A 19,201-nucleotide genomic window follows, 5' to 3' on the forward strand; every position below is an offset into this window, starting at 1 on the left:
GTCTTGTTGGGGAAGCAGATGACATCATTGTTTAAAAGTCACAAGAAAACATGGTGCACCTTTTAAAGTTCACTTTCGGATGGCAACATCTGAATTCACAATTGTGACACATTAAGAAAAACGTGTATTTATTACAGTATATCACCTAACATATGTACATTTAACTAGTCCTGAAAAGATTGGTTTAACATGATCTGAAATATTGAAGGTGTAATACAGTATGAACAGGACATTTGATGGTATAAGAAAAAAATATATATAATGGCAACAAACTGAAACATGGATGGGAATTTGACATTTGGTTCTTATGACAACCAAAATGCTGCACTTGTCAAATCCTTTTCACATGTTACAGTAGCAGCAACATACATGTGCTGGGAATACATTCCCGCAAAAACAAAAAAAAAGCACTGCACAAAAGAATGCACAAAGGGAAATACATTTGTATTCTTTTCAAATCTCTTAACCTCAGTAAAAACTGAGGTCCCAGTGTTGAGACATGCAGAAAAAGGGACCATCATAACACGTTTCATCCTGTTTAAAAAGCCCAGTTCAAGTGTTAACAACCAATACATTACGCACATCCAAGTCCATTCTTTGTGCCTCGTTCCATCGTTTTCTGAAAATAAATATGCAAATGGTGAGATACTCTATGAGCTCATAGTTACATCACAATATCATCAACTATTCCAGTGTCAATAGGAAGATCGCTAGCTACAATCCAAGAAAAGGACATAAAACAGATTTGGTTTTCTGAGCTCTGCGACAACAAGCTCTCCTCGGAGTTCTACATCTCAGAGAAACGAGCTTTAAGTACCGTCGAAGATGTGTCACGGGAAAATGACCACACCACAGATGAAGACAGATGCCCATGTTGTATTTACAAAATCTAATGTATCCATCATCAGAAGTGACTAGAGTCAAACTGTCAATGGTCATTGTTTATACCTCTTCTGAGTATCTCAGTGTATTGGACTACCCACAGGTGAAATCAGGGTTACTATTTTAGTTAGAAGTCATAGGAGTGTGTCGGTGGTTAGAGGCTGGAGATTGTTGGGACAGACAAGCCGCTAAAGTTTGACCACTCGACATCCGTCTGAAACGTTGGCTTTCTGATCACATCCAATCTCACAATGTATTCATCAAAATATGAAATCATAAAACTATTAACAAATAAATAACAACCCCCCTCCCCCCACCCCCGAAAAAACTAAAATACAACATCCCTGCCACATTTCACAACAAACTGGACCAAATCTAAAAAGGTGAGTGAGCTACACTGAGTGCAACATGTTTTGGTTGGGTATTTAAGCCGCAGAATGTACACTGCGTCTGTTTTAATGCTTGACAGAAAGTCTATTAAAATGACTAGACCTATGAAATGTTGTCCAATAAACTACAAGCTATTCCAGGCTCCTGAATGCTGTAAGAATGGCTGTAGTCTACTCTGATTGGAACAAAGTGACGGTATATTGAAGTGACTGTGCTGGTTTATAGCTGGTTTCATCCAGTACAGATAGTACATCCAGTACAGACAGTTAGGCTGGGGACTTCTGCTACTTTCCCACATTCTCCCAAAAGCAATAAAAAAAATTAAAAAAAAGCAATATGTTGCCATGAAAACAAATAAATCAGACTCATAAAACATTCTTTAACTTAAAAATGTGGATATGAAACCACGTTGTGAATGAGATCTCAAGACATTGCTAGTCCATTGTGGGATTTGTATCAATGTTATTTTATCATAAAAGATGTAAAAAATATTTAAAGCAAGATTTCTGTCACTGTACAGTAGTAATAATTTCTGCCTACCAAAAGAGACCAGGGCTTTTGGAAGTGATAAAATTATAGTATTAACAGTGGTAGCTAAGTAGTGTGGTGGCCCATGGAGGGGGGAGGTGAAGGAAGGACAGTCGGTTGGCCTTACACAGTGAGGGAGGCAGGACAGTCGGTTGGCCTTACATGGTGAGGGAAGGTTGAGGTGAGGGAAGCAGGATGAGAAGAGGGCTGAAGAGGAGATTCTCAGTAGTTTTGGCTAAAAAGGTGAGGTAGGCCTTGTCACCACTTGGCGTGAGGCTTTAAAACTGTCAAGATCGGGTCTCAGTCCTTTCCGTGTTCTTTTCCAATTTCCATGATGCGTCAGTCCTCTGCCCGGGTCCCAAATGGCACCATATTCCCTACAAAGTGCCCTACTGTGACGAGATCTCCTCAGGCCCCGGTCTGGAGTGAGGCACGAATGGGAACAGGGTGCCACCTGGCCGTCCGGCCCTCCGCTCTCACATCTTGATGTCCTCCTCCACACTGAGCTGAGACAGGGTCTTCTTGATGCGCAGGGCAGTGAGACGGGCTGCTCCGTTAGAGTACCAGCACTCCCTCATGATCTTACCCATCACACGCAGAGACTAGGGAGAGACAGACAGACAGCATTGGACCAGGGCAATACACAGTCCATTTACTCCACATGCCCACCTTTTTTTTGGTATGATGAATACCAGAAAGTAAACATGCTCTGTCTGGTCACCTCATAGCTCTGCCACCAGTTGGGAACGTTCGGCCTCAGCCTCTGATCGCACACCACCTTCCTCATCTCCTCTATGGAGGGGTCAGAGGGCACCAGGTCGAAGTAGGGCAGCTGGTACTCCTCGTGGATACCTGGCGGAGACAGAACGGAACCCAGTCAGCCCATATAAACGCAGTTCTTGGGCGACACATTTCCGGGCATCCCACGCCTCTCTTTATTTGAACCCAACGACTAAGTGTTTCCCCTGCCTCCCCCTGCAAAGCGATCCCTCTGACCATCAGCAATAATGAGGACCAAAAGTGCAGCCGGCCAGACAGGGTTACCTCCAGTGTTGGCGCGCCGTGCTATTTCCCAGTAAACCAGCCCCAGGGCGTAGATATCCGCACACTTGAACGAGTCAAAGTGTTTCATGTTAATGGTCTCATCCAGGACCTCAGGAGCCATGTACCTGGAACAGAGAGAGATTTAAACCCCCAGGAAATAGCAGCATGAAACTGAATTACAGAGTCCATTGGGAAACTGCACTACCAGGACGTATGTGTAGGGGGATGACAAATGTAGATTTAGGGCTGGGTTAAGTTTAGGCATTACAGTTTAGGGTTAGATATTAGGGCTATGTTTAGGGAACAGGGGAATGTGTTTTTTGCATCCCGACAAAGTTAGTAATACTGGTGTGTGTGTGTGTGTGTGCCAGCTCAATACCTCTTGGTGCCAACACGCTGGTTAGGAGCGATGTCTATAGTGTCAGTGATTGACTCGTGTCGTACGGCCAGACCTAGGTCAGCAATGGCACACATTCCGTTCTTCTTCACCAGAATGTTCTTGGACTTCAGGTCCCGGTGGGCGATGCCGGGCTTACCTAGAGTGGAACACACACTGAGTTGGAGAACTGGGATGGAGGGGGCACATTCAAACCAGATGTCAACAATGGTACTGACCACAAAGCGTCAAACACTGCAGGCAAAAATCACTGGGGATTAAAAACCGTTGTGAATCGGCGTTCTGCTTATGTTATGTCTGAAAATGCCCAACGGGCCAGTCCTGCTGAACACGCCCACAGGCTAATACGTGAACATGTGGCATTTACTCATCTGCTCTTACCCTGGGTGCCCAGAATCTCCATGTGTAGATGTGCCAAGCCGCTGGCAGCAGACAAGGCCAGTTTGATCATGCCCTCGATGGTCACGGAGTAGTGGTTCAGGTAGTCAAACAGAGAGCCGTGCTCGTGGTAGTCTGACACGAGCCACAGCTGGGTCCACGTCCCGTTATCTGGAGAGGGAGGGAGAGGCCTCGGGGTCAACAGCACCGTGGTGAAAGGGTCACATCAGGGGTCATTCAACTAGTGTCTGTGGTGCGTGTGTGGACCCGTGTCAGGATGCTCACCTTTGTTGTCGGCGGCGATGAACCCCAGGATGTTCTCATGGCGTAGCATGATGGTCTGGTATATCTCCGCCTCTCTGAACCAGGAGCGCTCCTCCCGGGACGAGAAGATCTTCACCGCCACGTCGCCACCACGCCACTTCCCCCGCCACACCTCCCCAAAACGCCCTTTACCGATGATCTCCTGTAGGACAATGGTCCTGGCTACCGTACGCTGCACAAACAGGGGCAGGCCTGCAAGGGGGGGTGCAGATATGGGAGCATGAGTGGGGGGGGGCGACTGACAGGAAAACCGTTCCATATACAAGGCTGCACAACCTGTTTAACAGTTAAGGCCAAGTCTACTCACCAGAGCCAGACCCCGATGTGGACATGTCATAAAGGAGATCCTGCAGAGTCTTGTCCTTAGCCAGGTAGAGGTGTTCACAGGAGGGGTCCTCCACCTCCAACCTCTGCCTGTGGCTGGAGGAGGGAGACTGAAATGTATCTACTGTCTATCGAAACCTACGGGGGTCTGAAAATAGTAGCCCTGCAGTTGACAAGTTACTTCACACTACAGCATTGAAAATGTTTTGGGTGGATGGTCAATGTAAGTTATGTTCTGTTTATTCTATTATCCTTCTATCAGAGCAGAATACATTTCATATGTTAAAACCCTTTTGAGCAGTGTTCCTCGTGATTTGTGTATCTTGTGCTCCCCTGGAATGCGTTTCAGAGGCAAAATGGGATCAGCTGACAGCCCCCTGGCCCACCTGTAACAGGGTCCCAACACCCAGTCCCAGCTCACCTGTAAGCTCTCTGATGGTGCTGGAACAGGAACACCCCGACCATCAGCAGCATGCACAGCAGGAAGACGGGCCCAGCGATCACAGCCACCAGCTCCACCGGCCCCCAGGGCCCCCCCGAGCCGACCCAGCCCGGGTCCCCTGGCTTTGCTGCCAGGATAGAGACGCGTGTAAGCAGTGGCATCACGAGAATTTCAAGGCAAGCAAGAGGTGCATTCTCAATAGTCTAAAATGGGCATCCTCCTCCGTGTCCTCTGCGCCTCTTATGCAGTGACATGAAGACAGCGGAGTTGAGGAGGCAATGTGGTGAGGTTGCTTTAAAATGAGGGGTGCTGGTCAACAAGCAGACAGCGTGCCCAGGGCTCGACTCACGCGAGGGGACCTTGAGGTCCACACTGTTGCAGTAGTCTGTGTAGCAGCAGTGTGTGTTGAGCAGGCCCTCGGCACTCCGACAGTAGAAGGGCTGGCCCGGGGGCACCAGGTGGTCACTGGTGATGCAGATCCGGATGTGCTGTTCTCGGCCCTGGATGAAGGAGGTGGAGGCCATGCACGCGCCGTCCGTCTCGCACTCAAAACCAGACTTCTCACAGTTGGTGCAGTTGCAGCGCAGGGCTGTGGTACAGGGGGGCGGAGGAAGGACGTTAAAAATGAATTCAAACCTTTAGATTTTTTGGAGAGCACAATGAAGGATCCTAGAGTGAAATCTGCTGTGGCAGGACTGAAATCTAACAGGCACGGGCAGGACTGAATTAGAGAAAAATTGTTGATGGCCCATGTTAATACTTGATGAGGAGTGAGCCAGAAGGCCAATCCGTTAAGTGAGAGTTATTGTTGCAGATGACATTTGGCCAGCAGGGGGCACCCAAAACCAACCACGGGCATGCATTTCTATCTGCTGTACTGGCCAGGTTGGTGTCCTAGTCAGAACAGATCTAAACGACACCGCCGGCAGGAGAGTTGCGTGCAGGCAGAGGGCCCGGGCTGAAACCAGATCCTTCACTGCAGATGAACCCTAATGCTCGGAGGAGCGTAGAGCCGCCCGTAAGTCCAGACTGGCACACACCGTTACCCAACAGCCCCCAGCACCGCATTCAGGGCAGAGCGGCCCGTTAGCGGTCCCTGAAGCTGGGGCTTCTTGACGGGAACACCCCCGGCCTCCTTCCCAAACCACTGGACCACCGGTTTCCCCCCGGGGGAACGAAAGAGAGAGCCGATGATTCGACCACTGTTGAATGTTAACAGTGCAACGGCCCATTGCCACACTTCCTCCACAATAACAGTGTATAGGCTAGGTGCCCTTGTCTCTACAGTCTTGGCGGGGCCAGAGCGTGACGTCCATTCGGTGTTTAAGAAACATGAAACATGGCGTGACTGGGTGTGGGATTCAGACCAACACTGAAACACTGTCCACCTCGACGTCCCCTGGTATGACCGTGACACAACAGAACATGAAGTGGGTGCATCGTGGTAAACAATAACAACAGTAAAAAAAGTATCATACCACAGCCTGCAGCCAATCAGCATTTAGGGTTCAAACCTGCTGGTTTACTTCTATTGTAGAACTCAAACTACTTTTAAACTACTGGCGGTCACAATCACCTCTCCAAGAAACATATTCGATACTGAAAACCGGGTAAAGATACTGACGCCAGCCGTATGACACCCAGCTATGCAAAATAAATAATGGTTACAGACTTGCACAGAATGGTTCTGGCATCATTACAACCACATTCTGGGGGAGTGTGTGGCATAGTTGGTTCTTCCTCTGAACTTATAAGGTCCCGAAACAAAGCTGGCTTCGCTTAGGCAGGACTGGCAGTAGGACAACACAGATATTCAGAATCTGACAGGCTCAAAATACCTTTCCTACTGGTGTAGGAAAGGTATTAAAAACAAAAAAAAGGCATCCCCACAGAACCCCGAGGGGGGGGTGCAAACCCACTAATCCCTGGGCAGTGTTCAGGGCGGACAGGCCCTGGGGGGTGGGGGGGGGTGAAGTGCCTCATCTAGAACCGAACCAGGGACAATGGCAGTAGACTGGTTTAACCAGACCGAAACGCTGTGGTCAAACGGTGAAAGAGCCTTCATACGGTTTAAACCAGGCCACAATAGCCCGGCAACTCAAGACCAATTGCAAGAGGAACATTTTTGGATGGAACAAATGGTAACACATTGAAAGCACAGAGGGGGACAGGGTGGGTTCAGGCGCCTCCTTAAAACAGACCCCTAAAGGGCTTAGCTTTGCCAGACCTTAACACCCGACCGATGGGAGGAAAAAAGAAAAAGAAAAAAGGCTTTACTCTGAAGATTTCTGCTAATCCTCTGCCTGTTTTTTTTTAGCAGCACTTGAGCCCTTTCCTCCTGTCCTATTTAGCAAGTCTCTGTCTGACTTCAACTCACTAGTGAGCTAAGCCAAACCATGTCAGTACAAGCTTAAGGGTAGTGATTCCCACACAGTTGGTTGAAACCCACTGGATCGCCAGAACATTTATGCAACAAACTTAATTTTAAAAAGAGTATATGAAAACCTTAGTGTAAATAACAATAGTGGCACGTATAACCAAACAAGACAAAATATATAAATCTTAGAATAACCAGTGACGTTTGACAACTTAATCAACTAGATAAAAGCTTGACAATGGAGGGCCTCTGTTTCTCAGTTAAAATGTTTATTTTGAAAGTTTGGGGAGTATGAGTAATCTTGGTCTAAACCTCAAGAGCCCGTATTCACTAAACACTTTCCTCAACAACATATTATATTTCGTAATTTTCTTCTCTAATTCAGTACGTTCTCAACTCGTTTTGCTTTGAGACCCAAATTTGACTAAAGCAATTCAGTTGTGGCCCCATATTGTCTGAACTGGTTTGCAAATTACATTTTGTAATGTTGGATTTATTACTGCTGAATTCTGGACAGCCATCTCTTGCAAAACAGATGGTCTCGGTGGGCTTTTTTCTGGTTAAAGGTAAAATAAAATGAATAAATAGGCTACGGTTTTATCTTTTAAAAATACAAGACATGGAAGTCCTTTGCCATTAGAAATCATTAGAACATTATCCAGTGCATTAAAAAAAAAAACTTAAGAGGCAGATGCAATCATAGACTTCACTACATACATCTCAAAAAGCAGTATAAAAATGTAATGTTAATTGAACAGCATTTCAAGTCTTTTCCTTTTTTACCATGATATTAAAAAAGGAAAAGACTTGAAAAAACAAACAGACGGCTCTAAATAATCGGCAGATGAGCGATGCCTTTCAGTAAAGGCAGCAGACAAAAACAGTCAGCTAGAAGTGTTTTGTTTTGTTTGATCGGTTTATCAAAACGTGTGTTGACGCTAGACAGGGGAACTCTGAGGTCATGCTACAGCATGTCCAATTTGTTTCCGCTTTTTCGTTTTTAGCAAAGCAATTGCAATGAGGCCCACTCTTGAAAAGAGGTTGTGTGGAAAGGGAGCATTATTATGATGGCATGACGGGCAAAAGCAGCATTCGGTTATGCTTCGCTGCACCAGATATCCATCATGGTCCCCATTTCCTCTGGGAAGTAGTCCCAGAACCTGCACACTTTATTACCCTGTTATTACCCTTTTATTACTAGTTTCGTGGGGCTCAGGCACAGTCTCCTTGGCGGCCGATGCCTCTCAGTGCTACGGCCCCACTTGGGGTCCTATTTGGGAGTTTTTAATTGTTTTACCACCCCAAAATGTTTTCCTGTCATTGACGCCGCCCCATCTGATATCACACCAACCCCCACCCCCATTCCAGCCCTGTCCTACCAAACCCATATAACCGAAGAGCTTCACTACTGGTGACAGGAGAATCTTTGCTAAAGAGAAACTGCTCACGGAAGCCCTGATCCCAGACATGCCTCACATTACCCCATAAGTATGGCCTGATTCATTCAGTTGCAGCGTATAGTAGTGGCATGAGATGTCCTCTGACAGGAGGAACGGTGTCACTGGAGCGCGGAGGTATTGTTTTCAGCTTTTTCTGCATCAGATAACCCCAAAGGTTCAGTAGCAGGTAAAATACAATCTTCTGCTCTGATGTGTTTATTTTGCACCTGGGTCCCAAGGCAGGATGGGCGAAGGGTCTGCTCCTGTTCATTCCTAATGGGTTTTTGTGTGGTCTTCAAATCCTCAACCTTTTCTTTGTGAGTAGGGGGTTTGGTTTCCAAAATGCTTTCTTAATCCTGAAAATGTCAGGCTCTCCTTCGCTAACAGTTCATTGTGTAACACGCATTGTCTACCCTCCTGTCTGTCCAAATTGAATAAAACTCGGCCACACTCTCGTTACCTGTAACCGCGTTGTCAACATTATCAACATTTGAAGGAGTTGCAACACACTGCTTGCATTGCGTCACATTCAGTGACATTATCCAAGCTTCACATATCGCAGAGGTCCAGCTCTCTATTGTTGAAGGAAGCATTCATTCTGCCATGAGAAAAATACATTTTGGAAGTTCCTAATGTAGCAGGTAGAAAAAGTCTCTTTGACACAATGCTGATGGCAAGGCAACGCCTGACTGAGTTTCAGCCGCATATTACAATTCATAAACCAGGTTCTCCGAATCCTGATTGGCGGACAGCCGTGGTAAATCACAAGACGCGTGACATCTCATTATTCTCACTGCTCTAATTGGTTAATAAAAGCAGTAAGGCATCTCAGGGCTTTGCGGTATATTGCCGTGAGTCATCATGCCTTAAGAACATCTCTTAGCCGTGTTACATTGGTCATATAACACGCCCCCCCCCCCCACCCCACGCCTTATTGCTTAATTTTACCACCCACTCATTAGGTTCCATTCATCCTTGAGTTAGCACTTTGGCCCCATACACTTAGCCTTACTCAATCCACTTCCCTTGAGTAATTCCCATAACCTGCGTGTTGCATTGCCCTGATGAGGCCGTGCGTGTCAGTCACACACCACCCCACCCGGGTCCTGGGAACTATTTCCACACATCTACAGTAATGCGTTTGCGTAGGCACATGTGATGTGTGTCATCTGTACAACTCGCTTAGGCATACGTGTAATATGAAGCGGTGAACGTGCGCGATTGTTTTTGCGAGTGTTAAGTTGGAAGAGTTTCTTTCCTTACGAGAAACGCAATCTTGCTCAGAAGCAGCTGGGTGTGTGTGTGTGTGTGTGCGTGCGTAATCCCGTAAATGATGTTAGAATCCTGTTTTTTTGTAGAAGTGGAGTGATTCCATGTTGTCTGGACATTTCTCGTCAGCAGCAGCAGCAATGTGTGTGCGCGCAAGTGTGCGCGTGCGTGCGTGGGTGTGTGCGCGCGTGCATGGTGGGTGCGTCGACCTGACCGGGGAAATGCCAGTAAGTAACTCCCAATGGAGCGTGTCCAACTTCTCTCACACACACACTGGAATTTCCTGCAGATTCCAGAGGTGAAGCAGCCGGCTCTGATAAAGGGGAAAAACAAGCCAGTACCACATCATCCTAATCTGGAGTCAGAAAGCAAATAGTTCAGATAAATGTTTTCCCTAAAAAAGGCAGGGTCAGAAGGTCAACGAGGCCACAGCAGACTTTCTGTAGCCAGCTGGGCGGTCACACCAGGAGACCACATCCACCTTCGCCCAGCTTACAGATGTCCAGAGACCACATCCACCTAGGCCCAGATGTCCAGAGACCACATCCACCTGGGCCCAGATGTCCAGAGACCACATCCACCTGGGCCCAGATGTCCAGAGACCACATCCACCTGGGCCCAGATGTCCAGAGACCACATCCACCTACACACAGCCTACAGATGTCCAGAGACCACATCCACCTACACACAGCCTACAGATGTGCAGAGACCACACCCACCCATGCCCAGCGTTCAGATACCACATCCACATAGGCCCAGCGTACAGATGTCCCAAATACATCAGCGACATCATCCCAAACAGGGCACTGGCCTTGAACGGAGAGATGAGGACAGAACGCGGTGCTACAGTGCACACTCCCTCCAGGCCCAACGATGACAGGCCAGTGGGGAGGACGAGAGGCCATTCTCCAACACATCACAGAAGGCGATTCCAAAAGGTCAGAGCCACCGTGATCTATACATTTTTTTTTGTAAGCACATTTTTTAGAAGTTGGTATGGGTAGAGAGACAGATGACAAATAGACCAAACCAGTTACCCAGACAGGCCTGTTCTGGTGGCTGGCCACTGCGTGGTCTGTGGCTGACCGGGAACGCGGGTTGGGGGCCAGTACTTCCTCAGGGTTAAAAGCCAAACTGTATCTAAAAATACCATCTGTATCTAGAAATATCCATAACTTAAGTCTTAAGGAAATAGACCGTGCTAGAACAGACTAGAAAACATACTCACTCACCCTGAAACTGAGAATCTACCCCCACAACCCCTCAGCACACCGAAAATAAACCAGCTTCCTGAACCGGTCAGAACTGCACAGGGAGGACGACAGAGGTCCACGCGCACAACATTTCTGCTCATGATTTAATTTCCCTGCAGAAATTGAGCAAAGTTCCCTGTTTCAGGGAGTAAATAGGCATGGCCTGTGGGGGGGGGGGGGGTTGGGGGGTGAACTCTACTCCCGTATCCACGTAATTGGCATCCTCACACTGGTCCATTGTGCTGAGATTAGAGAGAAATGAAGAGGGATTGGCCTGGCCCTGTGCTGAACAAAGAGTAGGCGCAGGGATGCATGAGGTGGTGGTGTGTGTGTGTGTGTGTGTGTGTGTGTGTGTGGGGGGGGCAGTAGTAGTTGCGGGGGACTGGCGTTGTCACAGAGGGGTAACATTAACCAGTGGAGGAGGGTTGACAGACAAATGAACCTCGTTCTTTTGGACAACATGTTTTACGTTGGGTACAATTTTCTTATGCCCTGACTGTAGTTGGATGTGGGACAGGTCGGGGGAGGGGAGCGGGGACAAAAGAGGGCTTATGTAGCCCCCCCCCCCAGCTGCGAGAGGGGTCTGCAACTAGCTGCAGGGAACAGCTGTGACATTCGGTCATTAACACCCAGTCTAGACTTTGACTTAAAGAAGAAAAAAAAACAAGGAGAAAAAAAAAAGAGAACTGAATGCAGAACGGATGGGGACGTTTGAGCTCCAAGAAAGTGGCGTTCCCATCATTCCGGTCGTGTTGAGGCAGAATGTCCTAAATGTCTCCTTGTGTCTTCTATAGGGAGATGGACCCTGTCCAAAAGCTCTACACAGGAGACATGGGGCCACTGGGAAACATATAGCTGGGGCCTAAAAAAACCACTGATGTCATAACCCGTGCTTCCTTAATTTGGAAAGGGCTCAGGACATCTGTGGGTTAAAATCCTATTTGACACTATTTCAGATACTTTGGCTGGAGAAAATTACATACTGGCTCAATAGAATCATCAGATTTGCAAACCCAGCCAAAGTATCTGGACTAAAAGGAGGCTAAAGCAAATGGTTGGGGGAATATAACATCCAAGACAGGTCTTCCACCCAACTCTACAGTAGGACCCCAAGTCTTCCACCCCTCTCTACAGTAGGACCCCAAGTCTTCCACCCCTCTCTACAGTAGGACCCCAAGTCTTCCACCCCTGTCTACAGTAGGACCCCAAGTCTTCCACCCCTCTCTACAGTAGGACCCCAAGTCTTCCACCCCTCTCTACAGTAGGAACCCAAGTCTTCCACCCCTCTCTACAGTAGGACCCCAAGTCTTCCACCCCTCTCTACAGTAGGAACCCAAGTCTTCCACCCCTCTCTACAGTAGGAACCCAAGTCTGTGGGAGTGCGTCCAAAACTGTTTTTGTAAGTGCGATCCAGGTCTAAAAAAACCTGAGGGCACCAGAAGTCCCCACAAAGATGTGTTGTTTGTGTGTGCGAGCGTGTGTGTCCAACACCTTTGCTACACCACGCTTTTGTTCATGTCCCAGTGGTCATACAGAACCACAGGACCATAATGATGTCAGTGGAAAATGTTTAAGCTTGTTTGGCAAAGGAGTGGAACATTTTGCACAACAGCAGGGAATTCGGGGGGCTGAAAGAGTGCAGAGCAGATCAACTGCGTGCGCGTGAGCACCATTAACCAAAATGCGCAGGCTGAAATTAGATCCATACAGCTAGGAACCAGACAGACGGTCGATCAAGACAAGCAGACGCCACCAGACAGAAAACACACAGACACACACTCTTCTGCCCTAATCAATGCCGGCGGGCGGACATGGGGGGGGGCGGGTCATTACCTTCATCCCTATCCCAGGGTCCGATTACATCTGATTCCAAGGAGCAAAAGCCCACTATCTACCTAACCATCTGCTCTCTCGTCGGCCTCGACATTTCAGGGTGGGAGAACAGGAGTGCAGTATGAGTCCCATGTTGCTCAGCTGGAGCACCCAGGGTTGTGGGTTCAATTCCCACAGGAGAAGTATGCCCTGTCTGGGTAAGAGCATCTGCCAAATGACAGACATTTTATTTTTTTTAAAGTAAAAGTGGAAGATGGGTATCACGTCCAGCTCCGTTTGGGATGCTAGTCCCGAGCACTGCCACAGAGACACACAGTCTTTTTTCCTTATCATTTTGCAATTACAAAACCAAGGCGAAACACATCCTACGACGTAAACCTTGCCAAGCCGTTCTGCCAATAGCACTGCATTCCCAACAACAACGTTGTCCCAGCCCCATGCTTGGCAACCCCATTTGGTTGGCTTACATATAATTATAAATTAGTCAGTCAACGTTAGTATTCAGCACTATTAAGAAAGTTACAGTTACTAAACCAAATGGATTCATATTTTTTCCTTTTTCTGTAAAATGTATTTGTTCTACCAACAGCCAATCAATGATGCCCTAACACCAACAGCCAAATCAGAGTGATACCCTAACACCAGCGCCAACAACCAATTATTATTTTTACAGTAATATAAAAAAAAATTTGCCCGTATTTTGGGTCCTAAACGTTAAATTCTGTCCCGGGCCCTGTTCAGGTTCCATCTGCCACAAGGAGTCGCTAGAGTGCGACATGAAAAAACGGTGCTCCCAGATGACCACTTGTACGCCGAGCCAAACAACTGTGCAATGTTGACACGATGCAACCGGGATTTGAACACTTGGTTGCACTGATGCATCTATTACTGCGAGGCAGAGACTTAGACCACTGCCATTCTGGGCCCGCACACACTTGTACAGCTACCCTCATGGGGACCAGAAAATAGAAATTGCATGCTCCCTTGCCCTACACCTAACCCTAACCTTAACCACAATAAAGTAACATTTATGCCTAAACTTTACCTAGATTTAATGCCTAACCTTAACCCTAAACGTAACCAACAATACTTGGACCTTAAAGAAACCCCAATTCGAACTATAAAATCAATTGTAAGTTTGACCCTATACCTAAACCCTGAGCCGGAAATTGACTTCTGCAACACGGGGACTGGCAAAAGGTCCCAATGAGTCCAAATCTTTTCTGGTTTTACTATACTCATTGGGACATTTGGTCCCCATGAGTTCAGTAAAACCTAAACACACACAAACACACACCCACACACAAGAAAATACAGTAATGACTGTTTGCTCTTTGCGACTGCACTTAGTGGTCTCTTGCTACAGCTCAGGCGTGACATCTGAACCTAAACTCAGTTCCCGTTGTTATTATTCTTCTGTCTGTATACATACAGAACCATGACGTTACCTAGTGATCATGACCGCAGGTCAGTGAGGGGCCAGACTGTCTGTGACTGAAATTAGTCCCTCCAGCCTCCGGGTCCCTCTGGGCAGATTGAGTAGAGGTCATTAGAGAGGCCCGGGTTGTTAACGGGGCAACACACAACACAACGCACAAATCAAGAGAGTCCAAGGCACCCCTGATTCTGTGGACGCCATTGGCTCTGGCCCGGTAGACAAGGCAGCACATGTTGACTCGATGCCCACCCTTTTCATTTCCATCTCTCTCATAGAGGGACTTAGTCTGACAGTACGCAACATCCAATTCTCTTTACAGTTAAGTCGAAGAATTCAGGCACATTTCACTTTCCCTGCACTAATTTAGGTTCCACGGACAGTGGAAATGTTCCTTCCTGGTCTTCGGTCATTTAAAGGGGGGGGGGGGGGGGGGGGGGGGCTGGGCTGGACCTATTTAATGCAAACATGACATTGAGCCAATAATCCCCAGGGCTTCCGTCTGCAACCAGGAAACAGCAGCCCCACTAGGCATATAGGTTACTGACAGAGTGGGGCCACGAGAGGAAAAATAGGTGGGACCACAGATAACACAGGGCAGATAGAAGTCTGGCACAGGACAGCCAGAGTCCACCACAGGCTTTGCCAGAGCGGAGATAAAGACAGCGGGAGGTTGAGACGAGAGAGGACACAGGCGATCGGAGAGGAAGGCAGCAGAAAGAAAGAGGACTGTGAGAGGGAAAGAAAGTGGTGTGAGGCGGAGATAGACAAGCCCATCCCTGCCTCGCGGCAGTGTGTCTAGTTCACACAGCGCACATATCACATTGCTGTGTTTTATTCAGTCAAGTCAGTCACATAGCTACATCTCAAAGGTATGTTAGGTGTGCCAGGTTGGTCCAGCGTTCTGTAACACTGCCCCCGGTGGACATGTACAGCGGCAGCATTGGTTAGAACACGACCCATCTGCTCTTTCAGAACCCAAGCCACGCCCCACCCCCACCGTCCAATGAAGCTGGAAACGCCTGGAGAATATAGACTTCAAAAATAAATAAAACAAAAACAAGGTGACCTGGCGGATGACTTAAGTTCCAACAATGTCATAAGCGTGAGACAAAACCGTCATCCCACGAGCCATGACACCTCAGTGAGTCAGGCAGACCCGTAGAACAGGAATAGCCAACAACGTCATGTTATCCAAATTCAATACTTGTAGCCAACTGCAATTCAACAAATATATTATATAAACATTAAATCTTAAAATCATTTACTGAAGGCTGACATTGGTTATGTTTGTAAATATTGGTATGAAGTGTTTCAAACAACAAACTGAATAAGCATTCACCCCACACACAATAATAATTGCAAGAGCTACCTTGTGCTGCAATAACAGCTTTGGAACACACGTGCCTGTGTTGAAAACAGTGTAGGAGTGATTTTGGACATTCTTCTTAAGTTTGTTCACGATTGCTTAGGTTGGTTGGATAATGCTTTTGGGCCACAATTTTCAAATGGTGCCACAGATTCTCAAGGGGATTGAGATCAGGACTTTGAAGGTCCACAAAAAGGACATTCAACTGTGTTGTTGCGCCACTCCAATGTTGCTTTGCCCTTGTCTTGGGATCACTGTTCTGCTAATAGTTGAAGTACCCAACCTTCGTTTTTTACAGCACAGTAAGGTCACTCTCAGACAGTACTTTCTGAAATGCACGGAGCGCAATATGACTGGTTCACCGTCACTCCACTCCCAGCCACTGTAGCGCCACCAAAGAGATTGCGGTCTACTCTGTGGCTCCTCTTAAGCGTCCATCTTGTTCAAGCACTGTGTTCTGAGGGACAGCCTTTTCTTAACAGTGCCTCAAAGGTGTCAAGTGGCTTCTATGTCATAGTTATTGACCTAACTGTGCCCAATAGGATCTCCAAAATTTTTATTATTTTCTACCCTTTCCCAAATCTATGCATTTCTATTACTTTATCTCCAACATGTGTAAAATGCTCTTTGGGCTTCACTTTCCTTTATATTCACAGCCTGACCAATGACCCTTAAACAGTGGGGGTTTTCATCTAAAAAAAAAGGTGACAGCAGCTTTAATGGATTACAGGTGAAGATCAACAATAAGGCAATGGTTTCCATGTTGGGGCAATTTTTTTTTTTCTGTGTAAACCAGGAACTTTCACCAGAAAGGGGTTGAATACTTATGTAACTGAAATACTGAATTGTTTTGCTTGCATTTGTGACAAATATTTCCAAACACAGAACCAATGTCACCATACAATAATTGATTATGAGTGTCAGAGTTATGAAACAACATTTCAACCTGAAAGAAGACTGTGTCCCATCTGTAATTCAGTAAAAAGTGAGAATTTATCAGGGGGCTGAATACTTTTGCATATCCCTGTATGGTTGTAAAAAATAATAATAATACATCCCAACATGTAACCCATTTGATCTCCCCCATCACTAAAAATCTCTAGGTTTTACTTCACTAGCTAGACCATGTCTGCTTTTAACCATGCTATGCGACTCTGATGTGAAACTATGGCTCGGCTCCATTCAGAGTAGCGTGGGCCCCTGTTTTCACACAGAAGCCCTAGACCAGCTGGACAAACCCTTCACCCCCTCATTCTGTATGCCTGGCCTGAGAAACACCCCCCACTCTCCCTGGTACTACAGGAATATATTGCACTTGAGTGTGACGTTTGGCTAACCCAGGCTACGAACGGTCAACTTGGGTACATCCCAGCCCATTACAATCATATGTTAAAAACAAACAGTGTCGGAGTTTGAGTCTGGTTTTCAAACCCTGAACCTAACCCCACCGACAGAGTATTCAAGGCCAGACTCACCTCACATGTTGGTTCAAAGCTGAACCCCCCCCCCCCCACGTGAATACCGGAGGAAGAAATGTGGCTGAACAAAGTAACAACATGACAATATCCAAATCTGTCCAGACGAGAGAGGAATTTAATGTTGCTATGACTCTTCAGTAACTACACAAGCGGGTGGCACAGACAGCAGGCTGTTGGTTATTGACATTGACACTTCACTTTCTCAGTCTCTCTGAATTAATTATTTTTGCGAATGGCAAGTTGCAACAAGGTTAAATGTTGTTGCATGCAAGGAAGATCAGACAGAGGAAATAACTGGGCCCTGGCCCAACTCCCTGTAGCTCTTCCTTATAATACCCCAAGTGGAATTATATTCAATTATCTTTAACATAAGAAAGTGTGCATTCCTTTAAAAGTTAGCTTCTCAAAAAATGGTTGTGTAAAAAAAAACACTAAGTCAAGCTAGTAGCTACAGACCAAATGCCAAATTCACATCCAGATGTACTCATTTATTTTGCTTTGGACTTGGTAATCTGCTGCTCCAAGTAAGATGGGGTGGGGGGGGGGGGGTTGAGTCCATAGCTGGAACCTGAAAAGACCCCCATTCGCCACATTTCCATCACAAAGAACCCAGACTTCAACTTCTGTCTGGGTAGGCTGAATGGACGGCTGTTGTCGCAACCTGCCAGCTTCCACTTGGCTAGTGCAGTGGTCACAAAACTGCCGTATAAGATTCACAACTCATCTACTTGTTAAAATAAAATCTGTGAAATGAACAGCTTGGATTCATGTCCAGTTTTTCTTGGTTGAAGTATATCTACACTTTATACTGTTTCAATAAATCCCATTTAAATGTGTAATTCACTCTGGTTATCTGTGAGAGGACGTATGACATCCCCCCCAAATCTAGCCGCCACTCGATTGTTTTGTAAACAAAAGAGCACAACAGGGGCACACAGATAGCGGTAACATCAACAGAACAGAGAGGCCTGGATTTCATGACACAATGTAAGAAATATCGAAATCCACAGAATATTGACACACTACAAAGGTGGTCATTTTGTGAACACCTGATTAACAATCTGGCTACGTTAGATAGCCAGCTAGCTCGGGCCAGGCGCATGTGTTGTGTTGTGAGCTAACTAGCATTACCTCGAGCTAGGTCGATTTACACGCTAATCACATTTTCTATGTAGCAGCTGTCTGGGTTAAATAAATAAACAGGCAGTGTTCCCCAACAGTGCTATTCGACGTGTTTAGCAAACAGCAATTGTTAGATATATAGCTAATAACACCAATATATTTAATGGCTACCTAGCTATCTGGCTGTGGTTTACAAATCCCAGACAAGCAGCGCCATTATGATCGACAGGCGATGCCAGCCAAGCCAACCTCCCGTAAAACAAACAAAAAAACACTAAGAAAAAAGCCGAAGAGCGCACGTTTTAAATGTCTCTTACCGTCGCTGATTACTACTAACCCAAGCAGGGCCAGTAAAGTGGGAAATATTCGTTTTAAAGCCATTTCTTCAGCATTCCCATTTCATTCGCAGTGTGGTACTGTCAACACCACCGCCAGACCTAAACACAACCACAAACCATACAGTCATCGCCAGCAGCGAGTCGAAACGATGCCGACTTAAAGGGGTGTGCGTCGATTTTAAAGGGGAGGTCGCTCAATGGTTTCAACTCGAACACTTCCCACTGGACGTGTATAGGGTAATCAGTGCTGCAGGTTAATGTTGTACTGCTGCACTACATTTCAGGCAATACCCTTATATCATTTCTTCCAAATTTAACGTTTCATGTTAAAGGCATATGATAATATGAACGCCACTGTGAAAAATGTTACATTTTATTTTAAAATAACACACTTGAAGATTCAGTGAAAGATGATTTTCCCCAACTGATACTGTCTACAGTCATGTGTCCTTTATATTCTTGTGACTGTGTCCTTCTGGGATGCTTCTCACCTGATATAAACCAGGCCCAGTATCCAGGAAAATCTGGATTTCACCTATCTAACAGGATAGGATAAAAAATGTAATATACAGACGCGTT

At 46.5% G+C, this 19,201-nt stretch overlaps 1 protein-coding gene across 1 annotated transcript; it reads right to left on the reverse strand.

Annotated features, from left to right (window-relative positions):
- Positions 1 to 111: 111 nt before the first annotated feature.
- acvr1ba (activin A receptor type 1Ba) lies at positions 112 to 18,766 on the reverse strand. The gene is made up of 10 exons (XM_010875126.5): positions 18,602 to 18,766; positions 5,059 to 5,298; positions 4,689 to 4,836; positions 4,251 to 4,363; positions 3,905 to 4,135; positions 3,623 to 3,790; positions 3,224 to 3,380; positions 2,845 to 2,969; positions 2,522 to 2,652; positions 112 to 2,402 (listed from the first exon to the last, which is right to left on the reverse strand). The coding sequence occupies exons 1-10, from the start codon at positions 18,663 to 18,665 to the stop codon at positions 2,277 to 2,279; spliced, it is 1,503 nt and encodes a 500-aa protein (XP_010873428.1). The 5' UTR covers positions 18,666 to 18,766; the 3' UTR covers positions 112 to 2,276.
- Between the last annotated feature and the right edge of the window lie 435 nt (positions 18,767 to 19,201).

This window comes from Esox lucius, chromosome 12 (genome assembly GCF_011004845.1).
Source record: "Esox lucius isolate fEsoLuc1 chromosome 12, fEsoLuc1.pri, whole genome shotgun sequence".
Taxonomy (NCBI): domain Eukaryota; kingdom Metazoa; phylum Chordata; class Actinopteri; order Esociformes; family Esocidae; genus Esox; species Esox lucius.

Coding starts and splice junctions, on each gene's coding strand:
- acvr1ba (XM_010875126.5), bottom strand. CDS start 18,665: ATGGCTTTAAAACGAATATTTCCCACTTTACTGGCCCTGCTTGGGTTA. Junction 4,364..4,688: donor CACCATCAGAGAGCTTACAG/GTGAGCTGGGAC, acceptor TCCCTCCTCCAG/CCACAGGCAGAGGTTGGAGG. Junction 2,970..3,223: donor CAGCGTGTTGGCACCAAGAG/GTATTGAGCTGG, acceptor TCTCTGTTCCAG/GTACATGGCTCCTGAGGTCC.